At 42.7% G+C, this 23,290-nt stretch overlaps 1 protein-coding gene across 1 annotated transcript in view; it reads right to left on the bottom strand.

The window, feature by feature from the left end:
- Nucleotides 1-23,290, bottom strand: part of XPO5 (exportin 5) — a 45,399-nt gene that overhangs the window by 6,697 nt on the left and 15,412 nt on the right. The window contains exons 12-24 of the mRNA XM_006069277.4: nt 22,665-22,755; nt 21,053-21,181; nt 19,553-19,671; nt 18,230-18,385; nt 16,841-16,882; nt 16,421-16,510; nt 13,175-13,374; nt 12,456-12,555; nt 11,153-11,334; nt 3,445-3,545; nt 1,610-1,706; nt 838-974; nt 229-326 (exon numbers count right to left, since the gene is read on the bottom strand). Of these exons, the coding sequence (XP_006069339.1) occupies nt 229-326; nt 838-974; nt 1,610-1,706; nt 3,445-3,545; nt 11,153-11,334; nt 12,456-12,555; nt 13,175-13,374; nt 16,421-16,510; nt 16,841-16,882; nt 18,230-18,385; nt 19,553-19,671; nt 21,053-21,181; nt 22,665-22,755 (1,542 nt within the window). The remainder of the gene's footprint in view (nt 1-228; nt 327-837; nt 975-1,609; nt 1,707-3,444; nt 3,546-11,152; nt 11,335-12,455; nt 12,556-13,174; nt 13,375-16,420; nt 16,511-16,840; nt 16,883-18,229; nt 18,386-19,552; nt 19,672-21,052; nt 21,182-22,664; nt 22,756-23,290) is intronic.

Below are 23,290 nucleotides of genomic sequence, written 5' to 3'. Positions count from 1 at the left end.
ACAGGAGCAGAACCTGAGTCTGCATGTGCTCGGTGGGCAATGGAACCAGTTTAGTTCTTGGGTGAGCTGCTCTATGCAGTGCAGGGTTGGGGTGGGGGGCAGGGTGGGGCGGATGTGCAGCTGTCCTGGCAGGGATAACACTTCTGGGAGCTCTTAGCTTTTGAGACTCACAAGAGGCCACCCACTCTAAGAGGTCTCTGTGCTACCCTTTCCTGACTGATCTCTTACCACGTGGAGGTAGGTGAAAAGAGGTCCAAGGATGGGAGACACCAGGGCTTCATAGTGCTCCGGGGGACAGAAGAGCACCAGAGGCTTCACAAAGACCCATGCCGAGGCAGGTTAAGGAGCCTTAGCATACGAGCGCATACCCTGTTGTTCTAAAGCACAGCTCCCCTGTGAGGCTGGAACTACAATAAGCTCTCCTTCACCACTCTCCTTATATTGTAACTTCAGGGAAGAAAGACACTCCCCAAAACAAACAAATGAAAACAGAGAATCCGAATGAGAATGCAGTATGAGAGTGTGTCTTCAAAGAGAGGCACCCGACAAAGTACAGAAAAGGGATAAGAGCTTCATCTTCCATCTTTACAAGCAGTGGGAGGGTAAAGATATCTCTAAGGAGAAAGAGCTTGTTTCAAGACCCCCTGAACTGCTTTCAAGTTTTCCCTGCTGTTTACTTCAATCTTCTTGTCTTTTTAATGTGGTTACTGTATACTGAATAGGAATGATTCCATCCGTTTCACGCAGCTCAGCTCTGCCTCCTCTAGTGCCTGTGAACAGTTCCTGTCTTAACCTTCTGGCCCTTTGGGGGTTTTCCAGGGACTTTCGAAAGGATATGAAGCATGGGTCTGAGTCGGTAGTCAGGAATATTGTTCAAGTTGACGAAGGCGGAGCTGAGGAGCTGGGTGGCCAGGTGCTCCACAGTGTAGAAGTCCTGCTGCATGGAAGGGCCTGCCTTCCCGAGGATATGGAAACTGCAAGGGAAGATCACGGGCAAAATCAAGTCCATGATCTGTCACCATCATCCCTGACTCCCCTGGGAATCTCCTGTCTATGAGAAGACTTCTCAGCTAGAAAAGCAATTGGTTGTATTTCGTTCTTAAGAGAACTTCAGTTTAATCACCATCCTTTGAAGATGTGGACTTCATCTTCTATCAGAAGTGAAAATACCAGCCCCCACCACTTTTAAGGAAACTTGTTGACAGCAGAGCCAGTTACCCCCCACCCCTGACGCCACAACCAGGACCCTGGCCACCAAACATGGCCGCCACCTCTAGCGTCCCACGGAAAGTGGGCTATGAGTAGAGAGGGCTCTGAGAACATGCATCCCCATCTTCTACTCTGATCTCATCATCATATGCACTGGAAATAGACCAGGTGGGCATTAACATATCAAGTCATGGCTAGGATTAAAGGCACATGTGACAATTAAAAAAAAAGAAAAAGGAAATCAGCCTGTTCATTTTGATTTGACACTAGAATCATCAGTCAAATTCTGTCTTCATATTACCTGTACACTAGAACGCTGGATCAGATGTAAAACCCAAGGCCATTCCTACACAGGGCGTGTCTAGGAGAAGAACACGAAAAGGCAGCATGGGTTCCTTACCAGTTTTCATAGAGGGTGCAGAAGAAACGCTGCATTCTTTCCAAGACCGTTTTGTAGACAGGAGAGTCATTCAGTTCCAGGAGAGGCTGAGGTAATCCTACAGACAAAGATGGGTCAGGAACCCGCTGCTGCATGGCCGAGGGCTCTCAGTCTACCAGCGCCCTCCGCAGGCAGAGGTGGTTTGGGGAGTGGGGGGTGGGATGGGGTGCTATAAATGCAAAGCAGCTAACCAAGTCTTCTACCAGCAGGAGACGCTAACAGCTTCCCTGAAGGGACTGTTACATTGCCTTTGCAGGCAAAGGTGAAAGCCATTTAAATGTCCAGGTCTGAGAACTCCAACTTTCGCCTGGGTTGCTCCAGATGGAACTTGTACCGAAGTACACAATGACAGCCTCAGATGATCTCTCCATAAAGCACCTGGAATGTACCCCTTCTCTTTTAAGTCACAGAATCTCTTTTTCAAGCAAAAATTTATGCAAAGGGCCGAGATGTATAGCAGATCAAAATGAAGCCCATTTATCTCAAAGAGCTGCCGTAGAAGATCTGTACTTCTAATCAGAGGCAATTTTGTTTCCAGCCTTGCTTCTGGCTGGCAGCTGCCAGAGGGAATTGTTTACCCATTCTACTATGTTTTGGTCAGTCATACATTTCTACAGCACAAGTTTCTGGCTTACTTTGAATAACGGAAGTCGGATGGAAGAGGAATAGGCGGTGAAGCAAAACCTACTTTTGTACTAATAGTAAGACATTTCTTGGATGTTCTATCTTCACCGGTGTCTGAAACAGGGAGCTTAAGTAGTGGGGCCAAAGGAAATGGCCCAGGATCATTTAGGTCAAGACAGATGGGCCCTGGAAAGGGAAACCGACAGTCTTCTTGTCATTAAGTCATGGCTGAGGCACGCGCATTAGATTGCTTAATCATGGCCAGGCCCAGGCAGAGGTGACAGCCGGGGCAAGAAACACTAGGGGGGCTGTGATGGAGAGCCAGCCTGAACTTTCAGAGATCAGCACACAGTTTAGACAAGTCTATTGTCTCCAGTTCCAACTTCTAACCGATCACCCTGCTCTGTGCTCCAGCCACACGAGTCGCCTCCTCTTCCCTGGATGTATGGAGCTCTCTGCCTAATGCCTGGGGATCAGGATCTGCCATTATTGTCTGCTTAGAATGCTCAGCATCTCCTTTTGCCCCCCCAGTCTGGTTGGTTCCTGTGCATCCTAAGTCTCCACTCAGAGACAACCTTGTGACTCCTCTCCATGACTGGGTTGGGTCTTCCAATAAACCCTCTCTCCCAGTCACTTTCCTACACAGCACGTATCACGATTATGATTGTAAAGTCATTTCCTAATGGGAAATACGAGTTAAAGCAACATTCTGATAAAGGCGAAACTTGACTTAGAAACGATTCCTTTAAAATTTTAATAATAAATATAATATTTTACTGATTGAAGCTATTTAAGCTTAATTGTTTGATTACTTTTCCCCTTCCCCCTGCCCTCCATACAAAAGACAGGAAAGTAAGCTAATATCCTTCAGGTCAAAAAAACCATGGTTTATTTACAATCTAAACGCTCTAACATGTACCACCAGCTGGTAGCTAAAGCGGAGGAGGGGTAAATGTGGGGTGTGTATGCTTCTGGAGACCTTCTCTGCATGTTAAGATAATGAAGTGAATGCGTTTGTTTCCAGAGAGCCTGGAGGAATTCCAGATGTGCATTTCTGAACAAACTAGTGGTCAAGGTACTGCCAGGTGAGGAGAAACGGACACAAGGCACAATGAAGCTGCATTAGGGATAAGCTGAACTTCAAGAAAAAAAAAAAAGATTCGGTTTCTTACCTAAAATAGCAGATTTTTCCACTTCAAGCATATCCAGAGCCCTTGTGAAAGGTTCTGCCATTTTGGCTAGCATTTCTGGTGCGTATAACGTATTGTGAGTTCTGAAAAAAATAAGAATGCTGTGTGAACTTTCTTAGCCTGCTGCAGAAAGCAAGACTGGATTTTACCTTACAATTCAATGATGTTGCATTTCTACACAGACATCTTCCTGTCAGCACTATTCTTGGCAGAAGAATTTAAATGTTTCCCTGGAGAAGGGGTTAGACTTGAAGCTATTAAGTTTATCTGTATGGTATACAACACCTAACAGCAATCAACCACAAGAACCAAATTCTGAGAGAGCTGGACAACATCTCAGTCTAAAGCTGGAAAACAAAATTCTTTCAAATCTGAGACAGTGCCTGGGCGCTCTGTTTTCAGACTGCCAGTGACTAAGGATGAAATGTCAGGGGCACTGTGGTGCAGGACCACAGGCGGGAACAGACAGCAGGTAGTAATATACCGCCATCTTTAGGATTTTTTGTCTCTCATCCATCAGGGTGGACCCAACAATGTTCTGACAGCTGTTTAGCCTCCTAGAGGCGCATCTGCAATTCCTAACGTGAGCATTTCTTCCTCACCAAAAATGACTCACCTGAATAGTTATCATCTTTGTTAAGAGTACGGACCTGATCTGTCTTCCACAGCAACGGCACCCCTGAACACGATAGCCAGAGAGCACAGCTATCTATTTTTCTTTCAAAGGTTAATTATAAAAATTTCAAATGTACAGAAAATTCTAGAATATAAAATGGACCAGGCAGATTAAATATTTAAGAGGAACACTGAGGGACTTCCCTGGTGGTCCAGTGGTTAGGAAGCCATTGTGCATTGCAGGGGACCCGGGTTCGATGTGATGTGATGTGATGTGATGTGCTCCATCCCGTATGTGATGGAGCAACTAAGCCTGAGCGTAACTAGAGTCTGTGTGCCACAACGGAGATTCTACACGCTGTGGCTAGGACCCGACACAGCCACATGGATAAACAAATAGGTAACTTTTAAAAAGATGGACACGATTATTTTAGACCACGCTTATTCTTTGAAAACCTTCAATAATTTTTAAAAAACCTAACCACATGCATTCGTCACTACACTCCTTTAAAGTGCGTTTTTGTGACTGGCTTATTCCACTTAGCATCAAGTCAAGGTTTACCCATATTGTAGCATGTTGCAAAAACTCCCTCCTTTTTAAGGCTGAACGATATTCCATTGTAAAGATCACATTTTGCTTACCTACTCATCAACTGATGGAACACTCTGGTTGCTTCCACATTTTATGTAGCTATTGGGAGTAATGCTGCTATGAACATGGGCGTATAAATAGTTCTTTACGACCCATTTTTAATTCTTTTGACTATATACCTTGAGCTGGAATTGCTGCTTAATATGGTAATTCTGTTTCCAATTTTTAATTGTTTAATTAAATTTTTTTTTGGGGGTGCTGCACTGCAGGATCTTAGTTCTCTGATCAGGGATTGAAACTGGCCCCCCTGCAGTGGAAGCAGAGAGTCCTAACCACCAGAGAGCAGACCACCAGGGACTCCCACTATTTTTAATTTTTGAGGAACTGCCAAGCTGTTTTCCACAGCAGCTGTACTATTTTACATTCCTACCAACAGTGTAAAAGAGTCCCAATTTCTCCACATCCTTCCTAACACTTATTTTCTGATTTTTGGATAGTTGCCATCCTGATGGGTGTGAGGTTTCTTTATTTTAGTTTTGATTTGCATTTCCCTAATGACTAAAGCCTTTGACTGTGTGGATCACAACAAACTGTGGAAAATTCTGAAAGAGATGGGAATACTAGACCACCTGACCTGCCTCTTGAGAAACCTATATGCAGGTCAGGAAGCAACAGTTAGAACTAGACATGGAACAACAGACTGGTTCCAAATAGGAAAAGGAGTACGTCAAGGCTGTATATTGTCACCCTGCTTATTTAACTTATATGCAGAGTACATCATAAGAAACGCTGGGCTGGAAGAAGCACACGCTGAATTTGCCGGGAGAAATATCAATAACCTCAGATATGCAGATGACACCACCCTTATGGCAGAAACTGAAGAGGAACTAAACAGCCTCTTGATGAAAGTGAAAGAGGAGAGTGAAAAAGTTGGCTTAAAGCTCAACATTGAGAAAACTAAGATCATGGCATCTGGTCCCATCACTTCATGGGAAATAGACGGGAAACAGTGGAAACAGTGAGAGACTTTATATTTTTGAGTTCCAAAATCACTGCAGATGGTGACTGCAGCCATGAAATTAAAAGACGCTTACTCCTTGGAAGGAAAGTTATGACCAACCTAGATAGCATATTCAAAAGCAGAGACATTACTTTGCCAACAAAGGTCTGTCTAGTCAAGACTATGGTTTTTCCTGTGGTCATGTATGGATGTGCGAGTTGGACTGTGAAGAAGGCTGAGCACCGAAGAATTGATGCTTTTGAACTGTGGTGTTGGAGAAGACTCTTGAGAGTCCCTTGGGCTGCAAGGAGATCCAACCAGTCCATTCTGAAGGAGATCAGCCCTGGGATTTCTTGGGAAGGAATGATGCTAAAGCTGAAACTCCAGCACTTTGGCCACCTCATGCGAAGAGTTGACTCATTGGAAAAGACTCTGATGCTGGGAGGGATTGGGGGCAGGAGGAGAAGGGGACGACGGAGGATGAGATGGCTGGATGGCATCACCGACTCGATGGATATGAGTTTGAGTGAACTCCGGGAGTTGGTGATGGACAGGGAGGCCTGGCGTGCTGCGATTCATGGGGTCGCAAAGAGTCGGACACAACTGAACGACTGAACTGAACTGAATGATTAAAGACGTTCAGCATCTTTTCATGGCCATATTGGCCGTTGTATATCTTCTTTAGAGACATGTCTAAATGGCAACCCACTCCAGTGTTCTTGCCTGGAGAATCCCAGGGACAGGGGAGCCTGGTGGGCTGCTGTCTACGGGGTCGCACAGAGTTGGACACGACTGAAACGACTTAGCAGCAGCAGCAGCAGAGACATGTCTATTCAAGCCTTTTGCGAATTTTCATGAGATTATCTGTTTCTATATGTCTACCCTGCTCAGTGGGCTTCTCAGGTGGCTCAATGGTAAATAGGCCTGCTGAGCAGGAGATGCACGTTAAATCTCTGTGTTGGGAAGATCCCCTGGAGGGGGAAATGGCAACCCACTCCAGTATTCTTGCCTGGAAAATCCCATGGACAGGGGAGCCTGGCGGGATACAGTCCATAGCATCGAAGAATCAGTCGGATACAACTTGGTGACTAAAGCACCATCACTATCCTTTCTCAGTTACAAACTATTTTGACTTCTCTAGCTCTGCAATAAGTTTTGAAATTGAGACATCTGAGTCTCCCAATTTGGTGTTTCTTTTTCAAAACTGTTTTGGCTTTTGGGGGCTCCTTGCAATTCCATATGAATCTGAGGATCAGCTTTCTGCAAAACAAAACACTGTTGGAAATTTGTTTGTTTGCCATTCAGCCTGGGGGACCTTATTTCCCTGACCAGAGATCAAACCTGTGCCCCCTGCAGTAGAGGGGATGCAGTCCTGACCACTGGACTGCCAGGGAATTCCACTGTTGGAATTTCAATAGGGACTGCATTCAACATTCAGATTGCTTTGGGTAATATTCCATCTTAATGAACTTGAGTCTTCCAATCCATGAATACAGGGTGCCTTTCCCTTTAGGTCATCTTTAATTCCAGGAATGGTTTTTAGTTTTCAGAATATGTCTTTCATATCCCTTGGTTAAATTTATTCCTAGATACTTTATTCTTCTGAATGCTATTACAAATGTAATCAAGTTCTTAATTTCCTTTGGGGATCCTTCATTGCTGGTGTATAAAAACACAACTGATTTTTGTATGTTGATCTTGTATTCTATAACTTGGCTGAATTTATTTATTGGCAATAGTAGTTTTTGTTTTGTTTTGGTTTTTTTTTTGGTGTTTTTTGGGGGATCTTCCATGAAATGGGAGAATCATCATTTGTGCATAGAGATAGTTTTGCTTCTTTTCCAATTTGGACACCTTTATTTCTATTTCTTATCTGCTTCTAGTACACAATGTTAAACAACAGTGGTGAAAGTGGACATCCTTCTCATGTTCCTGATGACAGAGGAAAAGCTTTATATCTTTCACCACTGAGTGTTAATGTAAGCTATGGATTTTTTGTAAAAATCATTTTCATGTTGAGAAAGTTTCCTTCTAGTCCTAGTTTGCTGTTGCAAAACAACACTGTTGACAGGGTGTTGGATTTTGTCAAATGCCTTTTCTATGTCAACTAAGATGATCAACTGGGTCGCCCCCTTTTTCTATTAATATGGTATACTATGCTGATATATTTTTTTAAGTTGAACGACTTCTCACTAAGGAGGTGGCACCACGGTACTGCACTTCTAACTCACATGCAGTGGAAGAAGGACTCAGTACATACTGCTCTGGTATCTCTGACTCCAGATCAGGTGTTCATAAGCAGGGTGTCCAACAAGCCCTAGTAATAGTCAGATTCCTAAAATACCGCCTTTCCTGACACACGTGCAAGTTAGAGCACTATGCTTCCACTATTAAGAGGAACTAATCACTGTTTGGCAAAGAAAAAGACAAGCAATAAAAATTTTAAGTTGTGCATGATCTGTACCTATCTGAAATATTCTTATCATCATCAGCTAAGAATGTAGCCATCATACCACAGGTGTATATTATTCAGCCACAACAGAGGAGAAAATCTTGCTCTCTGGAACATGATGGACCTTGAGGGCATTATGTACATGAAATACACCAGACACTAAAAGACAAATAGAGTATGATATTACATATGGAATCAAAAAACCCAAACACAAAGAAACAGAGCCAGTTTGATGGGTGCCAGACAGAGACGGGGGTGGGGAAAATGGGTGAAGGTGGTCGCAGGCACAAACTTCCATTAAAAAGATGAGCATGCTCTGCAGAGGCGATATATACACACAGCGACCACAGCTAACAATGCTGTGTTATGTGTTTGAAAGAGAGATCTTACAAAAGAGATCACAGAGGGGTAAAAAACGTGTAACCACCTGAGGTGATGAAGGTAACTAAATCTACTGTGGTAACATTTCAAAATATATACATATATCAAACAAACAAAAAAGTATAATCACTAGGCTAACCAGGGCTTCCCACATACAAAGATTTCAATAAAACACTGCAGATATATGGAAACAATGTAACAAACTTCAAGTTTATCAGAAAAGTTGTTATTCTAACAGATAGCGAATGATAATGAACCTTTTGAGAACCAGAAAATTCTATCCCCCACATCTATCTTCCATCCAACTCACTAAGAACAACACTGTCCAGTGGAAATAAAATGTAAGTCACGTAAGCCATTTAAAATTTTCTAGCCAGCCAAACTTGAAAAGTGAAAATAAATAGCTTAAATTAATTATATTGTTATTTAACCTGACACATAAAAAGAACATCATTTCAGTGTTTGCAATATAAAAATTAATGAGCTATTTAAATTCTTTATGTACTAAATTTCTGAAATGTGGTGTGTTTATCTCAATTCAGACAAGCCATGTTTTAAGTGCTCAGCTGCCAGCTATGTGGCTAATGGCTACCACACTAGACAGTGCGGCTCTAACACCTTTGATTATCAGTTGATAAGGAATTAAAACAGGAATTTTCTAACAAGGAGTTAATACAGAAACTGGCAGAAATGTAAATTAGTACAACTTTTGAAAACTATTTGATTCACTCTATGAAAGCTGAAAATACGCACACCTTATAAACCAGGAAGTCCATTCCTATATGTAGGATTCTATTCCTACCCAACACAAAAAGACATTTTTAAGAACATTAATAGTAATAAATGTTCTTTGTAATAAAAAAAAAAGATTTATTACATTCTTTGTAATAAAAAAAAAATGCTGGAAACTACCCAAAAGTCCACCAACACTAAGTGGATCAATGAGTTAGAGCATACTCACACAATGGAATACCACACCAGCCATGGAAACGGACAAGCCACAACTATACGCGATAACATGATACTGAGCAAGAGAAGCCAAAACACAAAGACTGCATGCTTCTGACTCCATTTATTAAAGCTCCCCAAACCAGATAAAGTGTTAGTTAGAAGTCGGAACAGTGGTCACCCTTGAGGGGCAGGGAAGGACTGAGAGGCACTGGGTAAGGTTGTTTATTGATGTAGGTGCTGATTACATGGAGGTGTCCAATTTGTCAAAATTCCTCTGCCTGCACTCACAATTCGTGTCCTTTTCTTATGTGTATCTGTACCATTAACATGATACTTCAAGATAAAATTTATTACAAAAATAAGGCAAAACTTTTAACAGCGCCAGTGGCACACTTCTCAAGGAATCTCACTACTTCGTAACTACAGTCAACATTTTTCAAAATACCTTTTGATTGACTTTGGGATTTTCCAAAAGCATTGAACTCTCTGACAACTGTCTTGTCTCCTTGCCTGACCAGGGGTGCACCCTATTTTCAAGTCTAGGTTCCTACCACAGGGACTCTGGCCACAGGCCTAAAAAGTCAGTGAGTCTCCTGCCACCTGACTTCATCACTTTCTTATTTCTCTAAGCTATAGAAGATGCTTCTGGTCTTAGAAACATATATATGGTAACAAACCTTTCCTTGACTAAATATTCTATTACCCTCTCAACTTGCAAGCCATACTTCTTTGAAATCTCTTTTCTCCTTTTGAAATCAGAACAAAATATTATCTATTTCCACAGACATGTCCACAATGACAACTTGTTCAGACACTCCAGCCCTCCAATTTGGTCAGCATTAACCTAAAACCTTGGATTCTGTTGCCAGCAGAGCATCCCTAAGACATGAGTGATTTGGTCTGCCCAATTGTGCCTGTGGTCTTACACCACAGGGTAAGAGGCCAAAACGCAGTGGAACAGAGCTCTCACCTGAACTCAGAAACACTATAAGATGTAAAAAAGCAATCACATTTTGCTTTGGTCAGTAAGAACTGCTTCTCTCCAGAAGCTTTCTTGCACTGAAGAGACTATCTATTCCTGGATCATCAAACATATATCAAGTAATCAGTAAGTCTAGATTTTGTGTGTCTGGGGTGAAACCCTAATTCTACATTTTAACCAAGCTCTCAGGTGACTCCTGATGCTGCTGGTCTGAGGACTCAGCTTTGAGAAATAAAAACTGAGGACCCTGCTGTGGAAGAGATGCCATGTGTTCCTTTGGCATGACTGGTCCAGTTGAGAGCATAGTCACTACTAATAAATCCAGATGAGCTCATGTGAACATCTAACCCAGAAAAGCACCACTACAGAAAGCAACTGTCCTGCTCCCAATGAACAATTCCCTTAGCGGCAACATTTTAGACTAAAGAAAACTTGGTAGGGAATGAAGTTTAAAGAAGTAAAAGAACTCAGGGGGTGCTCAAAATGAGAAAAGCCATTTTGAGATTAGAACCCATGGATGTTCACTTGGAATGCAGGACTTAGACAAGGGAGAGCCAATGTTATTTTTAAAAAAGAAAAGCCCTTCCAGAAAGAACCAAGACTTAATCTCTCATTTACCACCAAATGGTCTGAAAAAATATAAACAAATTAAGCTTTGGAGATTTGTCAGGTAAAGAGTCTTAAATATAACAGAGAAAAACCCTTAGTCTGACTCACCTTATAAGGGCAAGCAAATTGTCAAGAAGTTTCAGGATCTGTTCTGTGCAGGGGTTACGGAATATTGGGTTCCCAGTGGGCGTATAAGCCACCACAAATCCCCCAGCTTTGGCCTCTTCTAGGTCAGTGGGCCAGCAAGTTCGTTTCATAACACCCAGGATGCTATAAACACAAAAGCTCATCTACAGAAAAACAGAACATGAGAAGTAAACATAAAAGGGGAAGAAAAGACCACAGTGCTATTAGATCTTTGCAAGATTATGGGGAAAGTGACACAAAAGTTGGAGAGAAGGAAAGATGCTCCCCAGCCCCCACCATTCTTGTTTCTTTCTTTAAGGTCAAGTCCAAAAGGGACCCATTCAATGCCATCTTCAAGACCAGTGGTAGGTTCCAGAAGCGTCCCTTTCACAAGGATGTCCTAGAGGCTGTGGTGACCCTCCTGAGGACCCAAAGGTGGCCTGGACATGCTTCAGACGAGACTCGGCACATTCAGGGTGGAATGGCGGTAGGCTGGACATGCTTCAAAACTGTTTACCCTAACAACATTTCATATTGGTTTTGAGTTGGTCTTGCACCCTTGAGTTTAGGCCTTCATAGGTTTGCCTTAATCCTCACTCATAGTACTTTCCATCAACTGACAACTTGCCAGGTTAACTAATAAGATTTTTTGCCATAATGGAGCCAAGAACAATGCTCATTTGAAAAGCAAAGAACTGGAAAATCTCAGGTTTGCAAGTCAGGCCATCATTTAGGACTTTACGCTGTGTTGTGTTTTTGTGCTCAGTCATGTCCAATTCTTTGCAACCCCACAGACTATAGCCCGCCAGGCTTCTCTGTCCACAGAACTTTTTGGGCAAGAATACTGGAATGGGTTTCCATTTCCTTCTCCAAGGGATCTTCCCGACCCAAGGACTGAACTTGTGTCTCCTGCATTGGCAGGTGGATTCTGTACCACTGTATCACCTGGGAAGCCCAAGACTTTACATGCCAGTGAGCAAAGGCACGGAGAACCCACTCTGCTGACGAAGTTCTGACCTGCTTCCTCATTACACCTTTAGTCCTCTGAGCTACTTAGATATCCTTAAAATCAAAATAACGGCTTCATAAAAAGACCACCAGCTCTGTTGTGAGAACTAACTCAAGAATTCAAGACCAAAGAAAAGAAAGGAGACATTCAGGGAAGCGGAGGCTCCCAGATTTTTCAGTCGTATACAAAAAATCTCCTCAAACCTGGATGAATGACAATACCCTACCTCTATCCAAGGCTAACATACCTTCCCACTCCCAGGAGAAGCTTACTTACTCGTGCTCGGTTTAAGCCACAGGGATCCTCCAGGCCCGGGTCACAGTTTTTCCGATCGGCGCCCACGTAGGCAATAAAAGCATCGACATCTGAGAGCACTCTACAGGTTGGCAGGGGAAAGACAAGTTACACCGTGATTCTAACCAAGGACAGTTACTTCCTCAAGAGATGATAAGCTGGATTACCTGAACCCCAAAGAGCAGTTGTTACAGTGAGAGGAGTCTAATCATGTTCATTGTCAGCTGTCATGTGAGGATTTACTACAATTCTCTTCCGCCTTCTAAATGTGACCAGTGACACTTGAGGAATCACAGAGGATGCAAACTTGAAGATGCTGTGTGGGCACAGAGGGCATCCGTGCAGCTCCTACTTGCACGGCCCCCACCAGCTATTCCCACTTCTTTACATGTGCTGGGGCTGCAGCCTGACACCACAGCAGACCTCCCTCCGGGGCCTCCTGCCCCACCCTATCGATCTTTATTCATTTCCTCTCTGTTCTGCTACCTCTGCAGAGCAAGGTGGTATTTTCAGCACTCCACTCCAAGACTGCCTTTAGACATCCTCAGGTAACCAGGAGCAAAGAGAATGAACAAGCCATGACACACATTGCAGCGTACCGCTGCCTGACACCTCCATATCCTATGCCCGACCCCAGGCTCAGCTCTTGAAGCGTGGGTGCTCAAATGCAGTGAAGGTCAAGCGCAAAGGCTCTCCTCTACCTGTGCATGTTTTCAGAAAGCCAAATGCTGGCTACAGGTGCCATCAGCTCCTCGAGGAACACCTTCTGACGCTCATAGTTCTTGAACTGGTTGCTGATGAGAACTAGGGCTTCCATGAGGGCACACTTCTCCATCTGTGTCAGGAGCAGCTCGTTGGAAAGGAGCTGCTTCACGTGGTTGTACAGCATGTCGAAACTGGGCTGTATATCACAGGGAGAAAAACCCAGAGGTGGTAAAAGTCTGATTCTCAGTGAGTGTGGGTCACTCAAGGAAGGTAAAATGAGGACAAAGACACTCCCAAAATAGTCAGGCCAGTAAGACTGTCACTTGATAACTAAATTACAACACTCTTCTGTTGCCTGAACAGGCAAGGCAATGTAGGCTTCAGTATTTGGGGAACTGTGCTTTCCTCGTCTGTAACTAGGAAAACCATCTCTCTCTCTCTTTTTTTTTCCATATTAACTTTGATAGTATCTTCATGGACAAAGAAAAGGAAAGTATACCCATTTGAATGCAGAGTTCCAAAGAATAGGAAGAAGAGATAAGAAAGCCTTCCTCAGCAATTAATGCAAAGAAATAGAGGAAAACAATAAAATGGGAAAGACTAGAGATCTCTTCAAGAAAATCAGACATACCAAGGGAACACTTCATGCAAAGACGGGCTTGATAAAGGACAGAAATGGTATGAACCTAATAGAAGCAGAAGATATTAAGAAGAGGTGGCAAGAATACACAGAAGAACTGTACAAAAAAGACCTTCATGACCCAGATAATCACAATGGTGTGATCATTCACCTAGAGCCAGACCTCCTGGAATGCAAAGTCAAGTGGGCCTTAGGAAGCATCACTACGAACAAAGCTAGTGGAGGTGATGGAATTCCAGTGGAGCTGTTTCAAATCCTGAAAGATGATGCTGTGAAAGTGCTGCACTCAATACGTCAGCAAAATTGGAAAACTCAGGAGTGGCCACAGGACTGGAAAGGCCAGTTTTCATTCCAATCCCAAAGAAAGGCAATGCCAAAGAATGTTCAAACTACTGCACAATTGCACTCATCTCACACGCTAGTAAAGTAATGCTCAAAATTCTCCAAGCCAGGCTTCAGCAATACATGAACCATGAACTTCCAGATGTTCAAGCTGGTTTTAGAAAAGGCAGAGGAACCAGAGATCAAATTGCCTACATCCGCTGGATCATGGAAAAAGCAAGAGAGTTCCAGAAAAACATCTATTTCTGCTTTATTGACTAGGCCAAAGCCTTTGACTGTGTGGATCACAATAAACTGTGGAAAATTCTGAAAGAGATGGGAATACTAGACCACCTGACCTACCTCTTGAGAAACCTGTATGCAGGTCAGGAAGCAACAGTTAGAACTGGACATGGAACAACAGACTGGTTCCAAATAGGAAAAGGAGTACGTCAAGGCTGTATATTGTCACCCCGCTTATTTAACTTATACGCAGAGTACATCATGAGAAACGCTGGGCTGGAAGAAGCACAAGCTGGAATCAAGATTGCCGGGAGAAATATCAATAACCTCAGATATGCAGATGACACCACCCTTATGGCAGAAACTGAAGAGGAACTAAACAGCCTCTTGATGAAAGTGAAAGAGGAGAGTAAAAAAGTTGGCTTAAAGCTCAACATTCAGAAAACTAAGATCATGGCATCCGGTCCCATCACTTCATGGGAAATAGATGGGAAACAGTGGAAACAGTGAGAGACTTTATATTTTTGAGTTCCAAAATCACTGCAGATGGTGACTGCAGCCATGAAATTAAAAGACGCTTACTCCTTGGAAGGAAAGTTATGACCAACCTAGATAGCATATTCAAAAGCACAGACATTACTTTGTCAACAAAGGTCCATCTAGTCAAGACTATGGTTTTTCCAGTGGTCATGTATGGATGTGAGAAAGCTGAGCACCAAAGAAATCGATGCTTTTGAACTGTGGTGTTGGAGAAGACTCTTGAGGATCCCTTGGACTGCAAGGAGATCCAACCAGTCCATCATAAAGGAGATCAGTCCCGTGTGTTCATCAGAAGGACTGATGTTGAAGCTGAAACTCCAATACTTTGGCCACCTGATGTGAAGAGCTGACTCACTGGAAAAGACCCTGATGCTGGGAAAGACTGAGGGCAGGAGGAGAAGGGGACGACAGAGGATGAGATGGTTGGATGGCATCACTGACTCAATGGACATGAGTTTGAGTGAACTCCGGGAGTTGGTGATGGACAGGGAGGCCTGGTGTGCTGCGGTTCATGGGGTTGCAAGGAGTAGGACACAACTGAGCGACTGAACTATGGACAAAGATCAGTTTGTTTTATATAGCATCTGCCTACAATGCGGGAGACCCGGGTTCGATCCCTGGGTTGGGAAGATCCACTGGAGAAGGAAATGGCAACCCACTCCAGTATTGTTGCCTGGAAAATCCCATGGATAGAGGAGCCTGGCAGGCTACAGTCCACTGTCCATGGGATCGCAAAGAGTCGGACACGACTGAGCGACTTCACTTCACTTCTTCATATACTTTATAAGTACATAAAGCAAATAAAAAGGTGGGGGGAGAGGGAAAGAAACTGACAGACAGACATAACTACTGTGTATTCAGAGAAGAAATTTTTGGTTAATTGTTATCTGAAGTAGTGCTAAACTTCTTATAGAAACCCTCCAAAAAAGGTTAGGGTTTGCACCTGGCTTCTCTCAAGACTTGCATACTACTTGGCAAGGTGGTTAAGAACATCACATAGTAGCGTAAAGAGGTGTACAATGACAGGGACACTCCCATACGGAAGAGAACTATTCATTTTGAGATAATATGTTTGCATATTTAACTCCACTAAGAAGGAGAAGGGGCCTCCCAGGTGATGCAGTGGTAAAGAATCTGCCTACCATGCAATAGACACAGGTTCAATCCCTGGGTCGGGAAGATGCCCTGGAGAAGGAAATGGCAACCCACTCCAGTATTCCTGCCTGGGAAACCCCACGGACAGAGGAGCCTGGCAGGCTATAGTCCATCCAGTCACAAAGCGTTGGATACAACTCAGTGACTAAACATCACCACCACCACCACAAGCATGAGAGGAAGAAGACACCAAGTCCAGAAAACATATACTAATACTTTTTCTTAGCAAAGCTAAAGTTCCTAGTTTTCCCCTTATGTGAGGTATAATTAGGGGTGGATTTACAGGGAAATGTACGCAAACTGGGCATGTGTCAGTGGCTCCTTGACCACAGTCAGGGCTTACCAGCACAAGCTGGGGGTAGTCACGACACATCTTGATGATGGAGGAACACGCGTGTCTCCTTACATTCCTCACCGCCCGGGTCCTAGGAGCCTGGGAAGAGATATTTGATCAACTTCGAGCCACTTTAAATATAATTTACAGATGCTGCAGAGAATCATGTAAGTATCTCCTTCAGAGGCAAACACAACTTTCGTAGCTACAGGAACATAATGAAATGACATTCATACTTAGCATGAATGAACCCACACGTTTACTGCCTGCCCTAGAGTGTCTCTAGTGCCCAACACCACATTATATGACTATCTGTCTCCTGCCTTTATTAACCCTTTTTGCTTATAGAAAAAAGCTAGACTAAGTGCTGGGTATTTACATTTTTGTTCTTAAGAAGTTATAATTTGTAGGCTGAATGAATGGTCTTACCTTACTTTCTTCAACAATTTCAAAAGTGACAGATGAAAACAGCTAAGGGAAAGAAAAAAGGTCATTCATCAGTACCAAATGCATAAAGTATTTAAAAATAATACTTACAAAAATTTCAACAAAATCCCCAAAGTGCGAGTAATATGGTAGCAAAAGAGTTTTCAACTGGCTTTACAAAGTCTCAGGTGTTCCCTTCCTCAGATAACTGGAAGAGGCTTGATAGTCGTAATTTTGCCATCAAATATTTTACAAATAAAAAGTTCACAGAACCCCTGAACAATCCAGGCCATCACCCAAACACTCAGCCAGGGTAACATCGCTCCCCTTTTTATTAAAAGTTGAGTGGTGTACGCTCCCTGATTCCATTTCACAGCTCCCCACTGAATCCACTGTGGTGGAACTGCTGCTCTAGTCACTGTGATGGAGCAATGCTCTAACAGAGGCCTGATCGAGGAACTCAATGACATTTTCCAATTCTTAGAGAATTTCTGCAGCAACAAATGAGTCTGTTTTGAAGTCTAAAGTCCTCCTGGACTTGGTAACACATTTTCTCTCTGGTCATCCCTTTCTTCTTCTTTGAGGGCTCCTCCCTCGATGGTGATCACCAGGATTCTCTGCTTAAGGCCATGTCCAACTCCACATACATCTCCTTTGCTAAGGCTTCATCTCCACTGTGGAGGAGAGCATGGCAACCCTCTCCAATATTCTTGCCTGGAGAATCCCCATTGACAGAGGAGCCTGGTGGGCCGCAGTCCATGGGGTCGCGAGGAGTCAGACACGACTGAGTGACTAAGCACACACACTGTCTATACTGTTGGCATTTCTATCACGGCTATGCCTTAATTTTATCTCATTAATTCTCTGAGTCTAGACTTAATCTCAAATAGCCAATTCGGTGTGACACATCTCTACCTAGAAACTGTATGTATACTTCAAACCTAGTCTTGCAAAACAGAGCTCACCCCTTCTTTTCCTTACTCCTACCCTCCTCCTGGTCCAATACTCTCACTCAGGTGGAACTCCAATTCTCACTGATCACCTAAACTGGACCCCAGAAACCTTCCTCTTACACATCTCCTCCCAACCTGCCAGCACATGCGGACACCTCCTCCTTCAGGTTCTCCTCTGTTCCCCAGTGTGTGCGTCTACTAACCGCGATGCCACGGGGGCACCACGCCTGTCTGTGTGCATTTTCTCTCCAAACAGAGGTGCTTATGGACAAGGCTTTCCTTCTCGCATGGTTCCTGCTCCACCGTAAGTACAGAGTAAATATTTGATAATTGAATAAACAACTGTTTTTTAGCTTATCTCATATATTTATACAAACAGTTACAAAAATAATTAGCTTAGAAATGGCAAAATAAAGTTTACAAAGGAGGGGGAGTTTACCTTAGAGAAGACCTGGGGCAGGAACTCTGGTCTGTAGGTGACAAATGGAAACAGTGCTGAGACGTTAGTGAGGACACAGGACAGGATGAGGGGGTCCTTGGTGTCAAAGTTCAGAACCATCTGCAATAGCTCTACTCCATCAGTAACAGGAATTTCCTGGATGCAGACATTAAAGGAGGTTGCAAGAACTGAAACCGCTTCTGTTAAATTTCCTTCACACTCTATAATTACGGCCGCCAAATATGTTTTATATACTGCTTCTTAACCCTTAAAACAATCTAAGCATTACACCATGTTATTAAAATTTTCATAAATGATGCCACCATTATTAGGGCTGCAACCACCTACTACTGAAAACTGAACAAACTCAGAAAGCCATCATTTCTAATTGAAGTGATGTAAAAGCAGATGAAGTCAACGATCCTAACATCTAATTTGTTAACATGCCATTTATGTGAAAAAGCAATAAATCTCACTTATCGTCAAGGGACTCAGATTCTTTCGACAACTAACCTAGAATGCACTAGGTTAAGATGAAGTGAAGCCGCTCAGTCGTGTCCGACTCTGTGATCCTGTGGACTGTAGCCTACCAGGCTCCTCCGTCCATGGGATTCTCCAGGCAAGAATACTGGAGTGGGTTGCCATTTCCTTCTCCAGGGGATCTTCCTGACCCAGGGATCGAACCCAGGTCTCCCGCATTGCAAGCAGACGCTTTAATCTCTGAGCCACCAGGGAAGCAGGTTAAGATGATTACCCCTCAAACAAGTGATCCAATTATTTTAATCTAATTAATGTAATTAATACAGTATATGCTGTTATCCAGATAATTACACAATTATCTTTAACATTATAAGAGATGGGTGATAGGTGACATGAAGTATAGAAAAGCAAGATCTACTTAATCAAATTACTTAGCAAAGAGGGACGCAGATCGGCCATCATGAATTTCTGGCCGATCTGCCATAAACTGAAAAGGTAATTACCATAAATCCTAATGGTAATTATCTCTCCAAATTTTCTGATTCAAGGCTTCTATCACTGTCCTCCCTGTAATCGTTATCCTGCTTGTGGTTCACTGTACTATCAGGCTCATCTTATTATGTACAAATGAACACTAAACCCTGCAGGGCTTAAGAGTCAGAGAGACCTACCTGGTCCCAACTCTGCTATTTATTAACTATTTGACCTTGAATACGTTATTCACCTTCTCTGAATCTCAGTTTCCTCTTCTGTGAGATGCACATTCACATATTTTCCCATCTCCCTACCAGCTTTAAAAAGATCAAAATTATTATGCAACCAGCATGGGAAACAAGCACTTACTTCTTTGTCTAGCGTTCGAAACATCTGGTTGATCACACTTTCCAAAAAAAAGGTCATGGCTTCCCACTGCACAAATGATGGTGAGAATATGGAGCAGAGGCTGCTTTCTCCAGTTCCAGCTGTGGGGGAACAGGATTTTAAAGACACATACACACACACAAGCGCTATAGGATCACAGAAGACATCGAGCCAGTGGGGCCTCAGAAACCACTAGGTAATTTCACAGTTGAAGGAACAGGATAATCTAACCCTGCTCAGCCAGGGAAAAGAAAATGATGAAAAGCAGAAAGGGGTCCTTATCCTGCCTCCACCTCTAAAAATGAGCTATCCGGATTTACCTCTGTGAGCCTTGTCTGCAAAACCAGTTTGACTATTGAATGAGAATATACACATAATCATCGAAACCAGTGCCTGGCCAATTAGACAATTGAGAAATACTAATTTCCCCTTCCTTCCCCTTTATAATCTGTCCATGGGAATCTAAATAAAGATATCTAAGACCATAAGGAATCCCTCCAACAAGGAACTAATAACAAATATACGAAACTCTGCTTCACATCCAGCAGTCTCATGACAACTATAAGGGCTGTGTGCAGATAATGGTGCCCATCTCCAAATTCACAAGTACCATCGAGGCACATCACTCAAACAGCACGGCACAGGCCAAAGGAATCACAAATTACTTTTCCTGCTACTGCACAGTGCTCACATTTACTAGCTTCATCTTGCTACACAACCTGTTCAGGCCTCCATGAATACTGAAGCTACTAATAGATACCAGGGACCTTCAGAATAAATTGCGAATACACAAAACTGAATGTCCCATGAACGTCAAGTAACTAGTGTACTTGCTAACTGATCACAGCATGGAGCTTTTCCAAAGCAGTGACTTAAACCCTTCCCTTAAAACCCTCTCACCCGCCGCATGCATTCATAAGATGACAGACAGAAGATTCAGAAAAGTTACCTGGCCTGCGCTTTCGGGTCGAGGGGGCTTATTTTGATTTTACATAAAGTGACATTTCCCAAAGACTTGGAGAGGAGTTGAGCAATATGGGAAACCCCTGCACTGTTCCTGCTGAACGTAACAGGCCATTCTTTTCCAGTTTAAGAGAAATGCTATGCAAGAACTTGGTTGAAAAGCTTTAAAAAGTTAGGTTGGGACATGTTGTTAACACAGTGCCTGAGGTAAAATAGTAAAATGAACAATAAACAACTGGTTGACTCTGTTAGAAAAGAAAAATGAAGGCAAAACTGACAGGGTCATGGTTTTACCCTAATTAAAACAGAATTAGAATCTGCATTACATCTGTCTTCTCCGCCCGTGTCTTCCAATGAAAAGGCTCTCTCTCTAGGATGGGAGTGGGCAGTGAGCAAAGCTATTTCTGAACACTACTATCATAATGTATTGATACAGATGGGGCTCAGAGGTTTATTTCTACGCAGTTTGGATAAAATACTTCACTAATGTTTGGGGGGAACAAACAAAAAAAGTCTTACAGTTCATGGAGCCAGGGTCAATAGAAGTTGAGAGCTGATACTTCAGCCACTCCCCAGCCATCTGGAAGCTAGTCTTGGGATCCAAACGACATGCTAACCTTATTACCTCTCCTTGTTGGGCCCGAGAGGCTGCCAAGAGAAAGACATGAAGCAAGGATCAGCGTATTGTAGATACTTAGGTAATGTTTATTCATTATTCTGTTTTGAAGAAAGAACCTAACAAATGTTCACTAAAGCTTTGTTAACAAATCTAAAAATTTTCCAAAATAAATTCTAAGAAGCTGTCACACCAGCTAAATCCTCTAAGCGGCAAACCAAACAGAAACTCCCCTTTCTGTTGGAATTAAAAGATCAAGTTGGTACAGATGTAAAATGGTATGGCTGCTGAAGAAAATGGTCTGGCAATTCCTCAAACATTAAACATGGAATTACCATATGATCTAGTAATTCCCTTCCTAGGTATATACCCTAGAAAAACAAAAATATACGTTAACTTAAAAACTTGTACATAAATGTTACAACATGATTCTTAAAGCCAAGAAGTGAAAACAACTCAAGTATCTATCAGCCTATCAACGGATCAATAAAATGTGGTATACTCATATAATGAAATATTATTGGCAATAAAAGAAATGATAAACATTACATGATCAAAGTACTGATAAACATTACAATATAGATTGTTAATATATTACACTAAGAGAAAGACAGGAGTTATCAAGACAATACACTGTATGATTCTATTTATATCAGACGTTCAGAATAGGTTAAATAAAGAAAAATAAATGGGTGGTTTTCCAGAGGGATACGAGGGTCGGGAGATGACTGCTAATGGTTACAGGGTTTCGTGAGATCAAAAAGTGTCTTAACATGGACTATGGTTGTAAAACTGAAAATACACAAAAAAACCTCCACTGCATTGTATACTATAAACGGGTGAACTGTATGATTAATGAATGATCTCAGAAAAGTTGTTATTGAAAAAAGGTGGGGAGAGGAGGTGTGGAACCAAGCTATAGAAAACCTAGAACAGAATTAGGAATTGTGAGCTTTCCTTCTCTCTTTTAGAAAAAAAGACCTACAAAGTAACATGGTATTAATGCTAATATATTTAAAAAATCAAAGCGCCTTACATATGGTTACCATCTCTAAACATCAGTGTCCAAAGAAAGTGTGCATGTATGTGTTTTAAGAGAACACCAAGCCTGGAATGAGTGCAATCCCAGCGCCCTCTGCAATGTGTAACTGGAGATTAAACAGACTGCTGTCCATACTTGGGGAGGGGGGACTTCCCAGGTGGCTAAGCGGTAACGAATCCACCTGCCAAGCAGGAGACATGGGTTCGATCCCTGGGTTGGGAAGATCCCCTGGAGAAGGAAATGGCAATCCACTTCAGTATTCTTGCCTGGGAAATCCCATGGACAGAGAAGCCTGGCGGGCTCTAGTCCATGTGGTCGCAAAAGAGTCAGACACACGACCTGGTGACTAAACAACAATGACAACAACATCCAGACTTGGGGCTCTATAACATAGAACCCCGCTCATGCACCATGAGTCAATGCTAGATGCCATGCTGAGACTGCTGGGAAAAACTTCAGGCCAGTTCACTCACAGTTGAAGAAAGCATTGAAGTCCTCATCGCTATCAAAATCAAATCGAGAGTATTCACAGCTAGGGCTGTCAGTTTTAGAAGGAAAGCCCATCTGGAAACAGAAAGATAATTGGGGGAGGGAATGAAAATGGACCCACTGAAAGAGTTTTCAATTTTAGGAGCTCAGAGACCTTTTATTTAAGAAGAGCTAAGGTTTACATGAGTTAAGGGTTTTATGATAAATAACTGCTTCTGGTCTACACCAAGTCCACAATTTGTTCCCAGTTGGAATAGTCCTGGGAGTTGCAGAAAGAGAACATTTTTATTTGATACTCTTTCAAGTTTCTTATGGAAAATTAAATTCTGAAATCAGTTTAAGGTCTTCGAGTATAAAAATGTCTCAAAATAAAGTGCTAATACAGCAAACAATAAGTAGAATTGAGACTATTTGTCTTCTTAAATGTTGAACCCTGGGAATAAGCATGGGACTTTGTGTTTCATTCAAAAAGCACCAAAGACCACGACGGCAGAGATCTAGAACACAGTGCGCTACCTGAATCCCTTGAGGGAATAAGAGAATCCTTGAAGGGGTCCCATTCTCCGATGTTATAAATCAAGACTAAGTATCTGTCAGTTGCCAAGAGCCT

This window comes from Bubalus bubalis, chromosome 2 (assembly GCF_019923935.1).
Source record: "Bubalus bubalis isolate 160015118507 breed Murrah chromosome 2, NDDB_SH_1, whole genome shotgun sequence".
Taxonomy (NCBI): Eukaryota; Metazoa; Chordata; class Mammalia; order Artiodactyla; family Bovidae; genus Bubalus; species Bubalus bubalis.
Note: the sequence above shows the minus strand (reverse complement) of the source record. Positions and strands in the feature narration are given on the sequence as shown.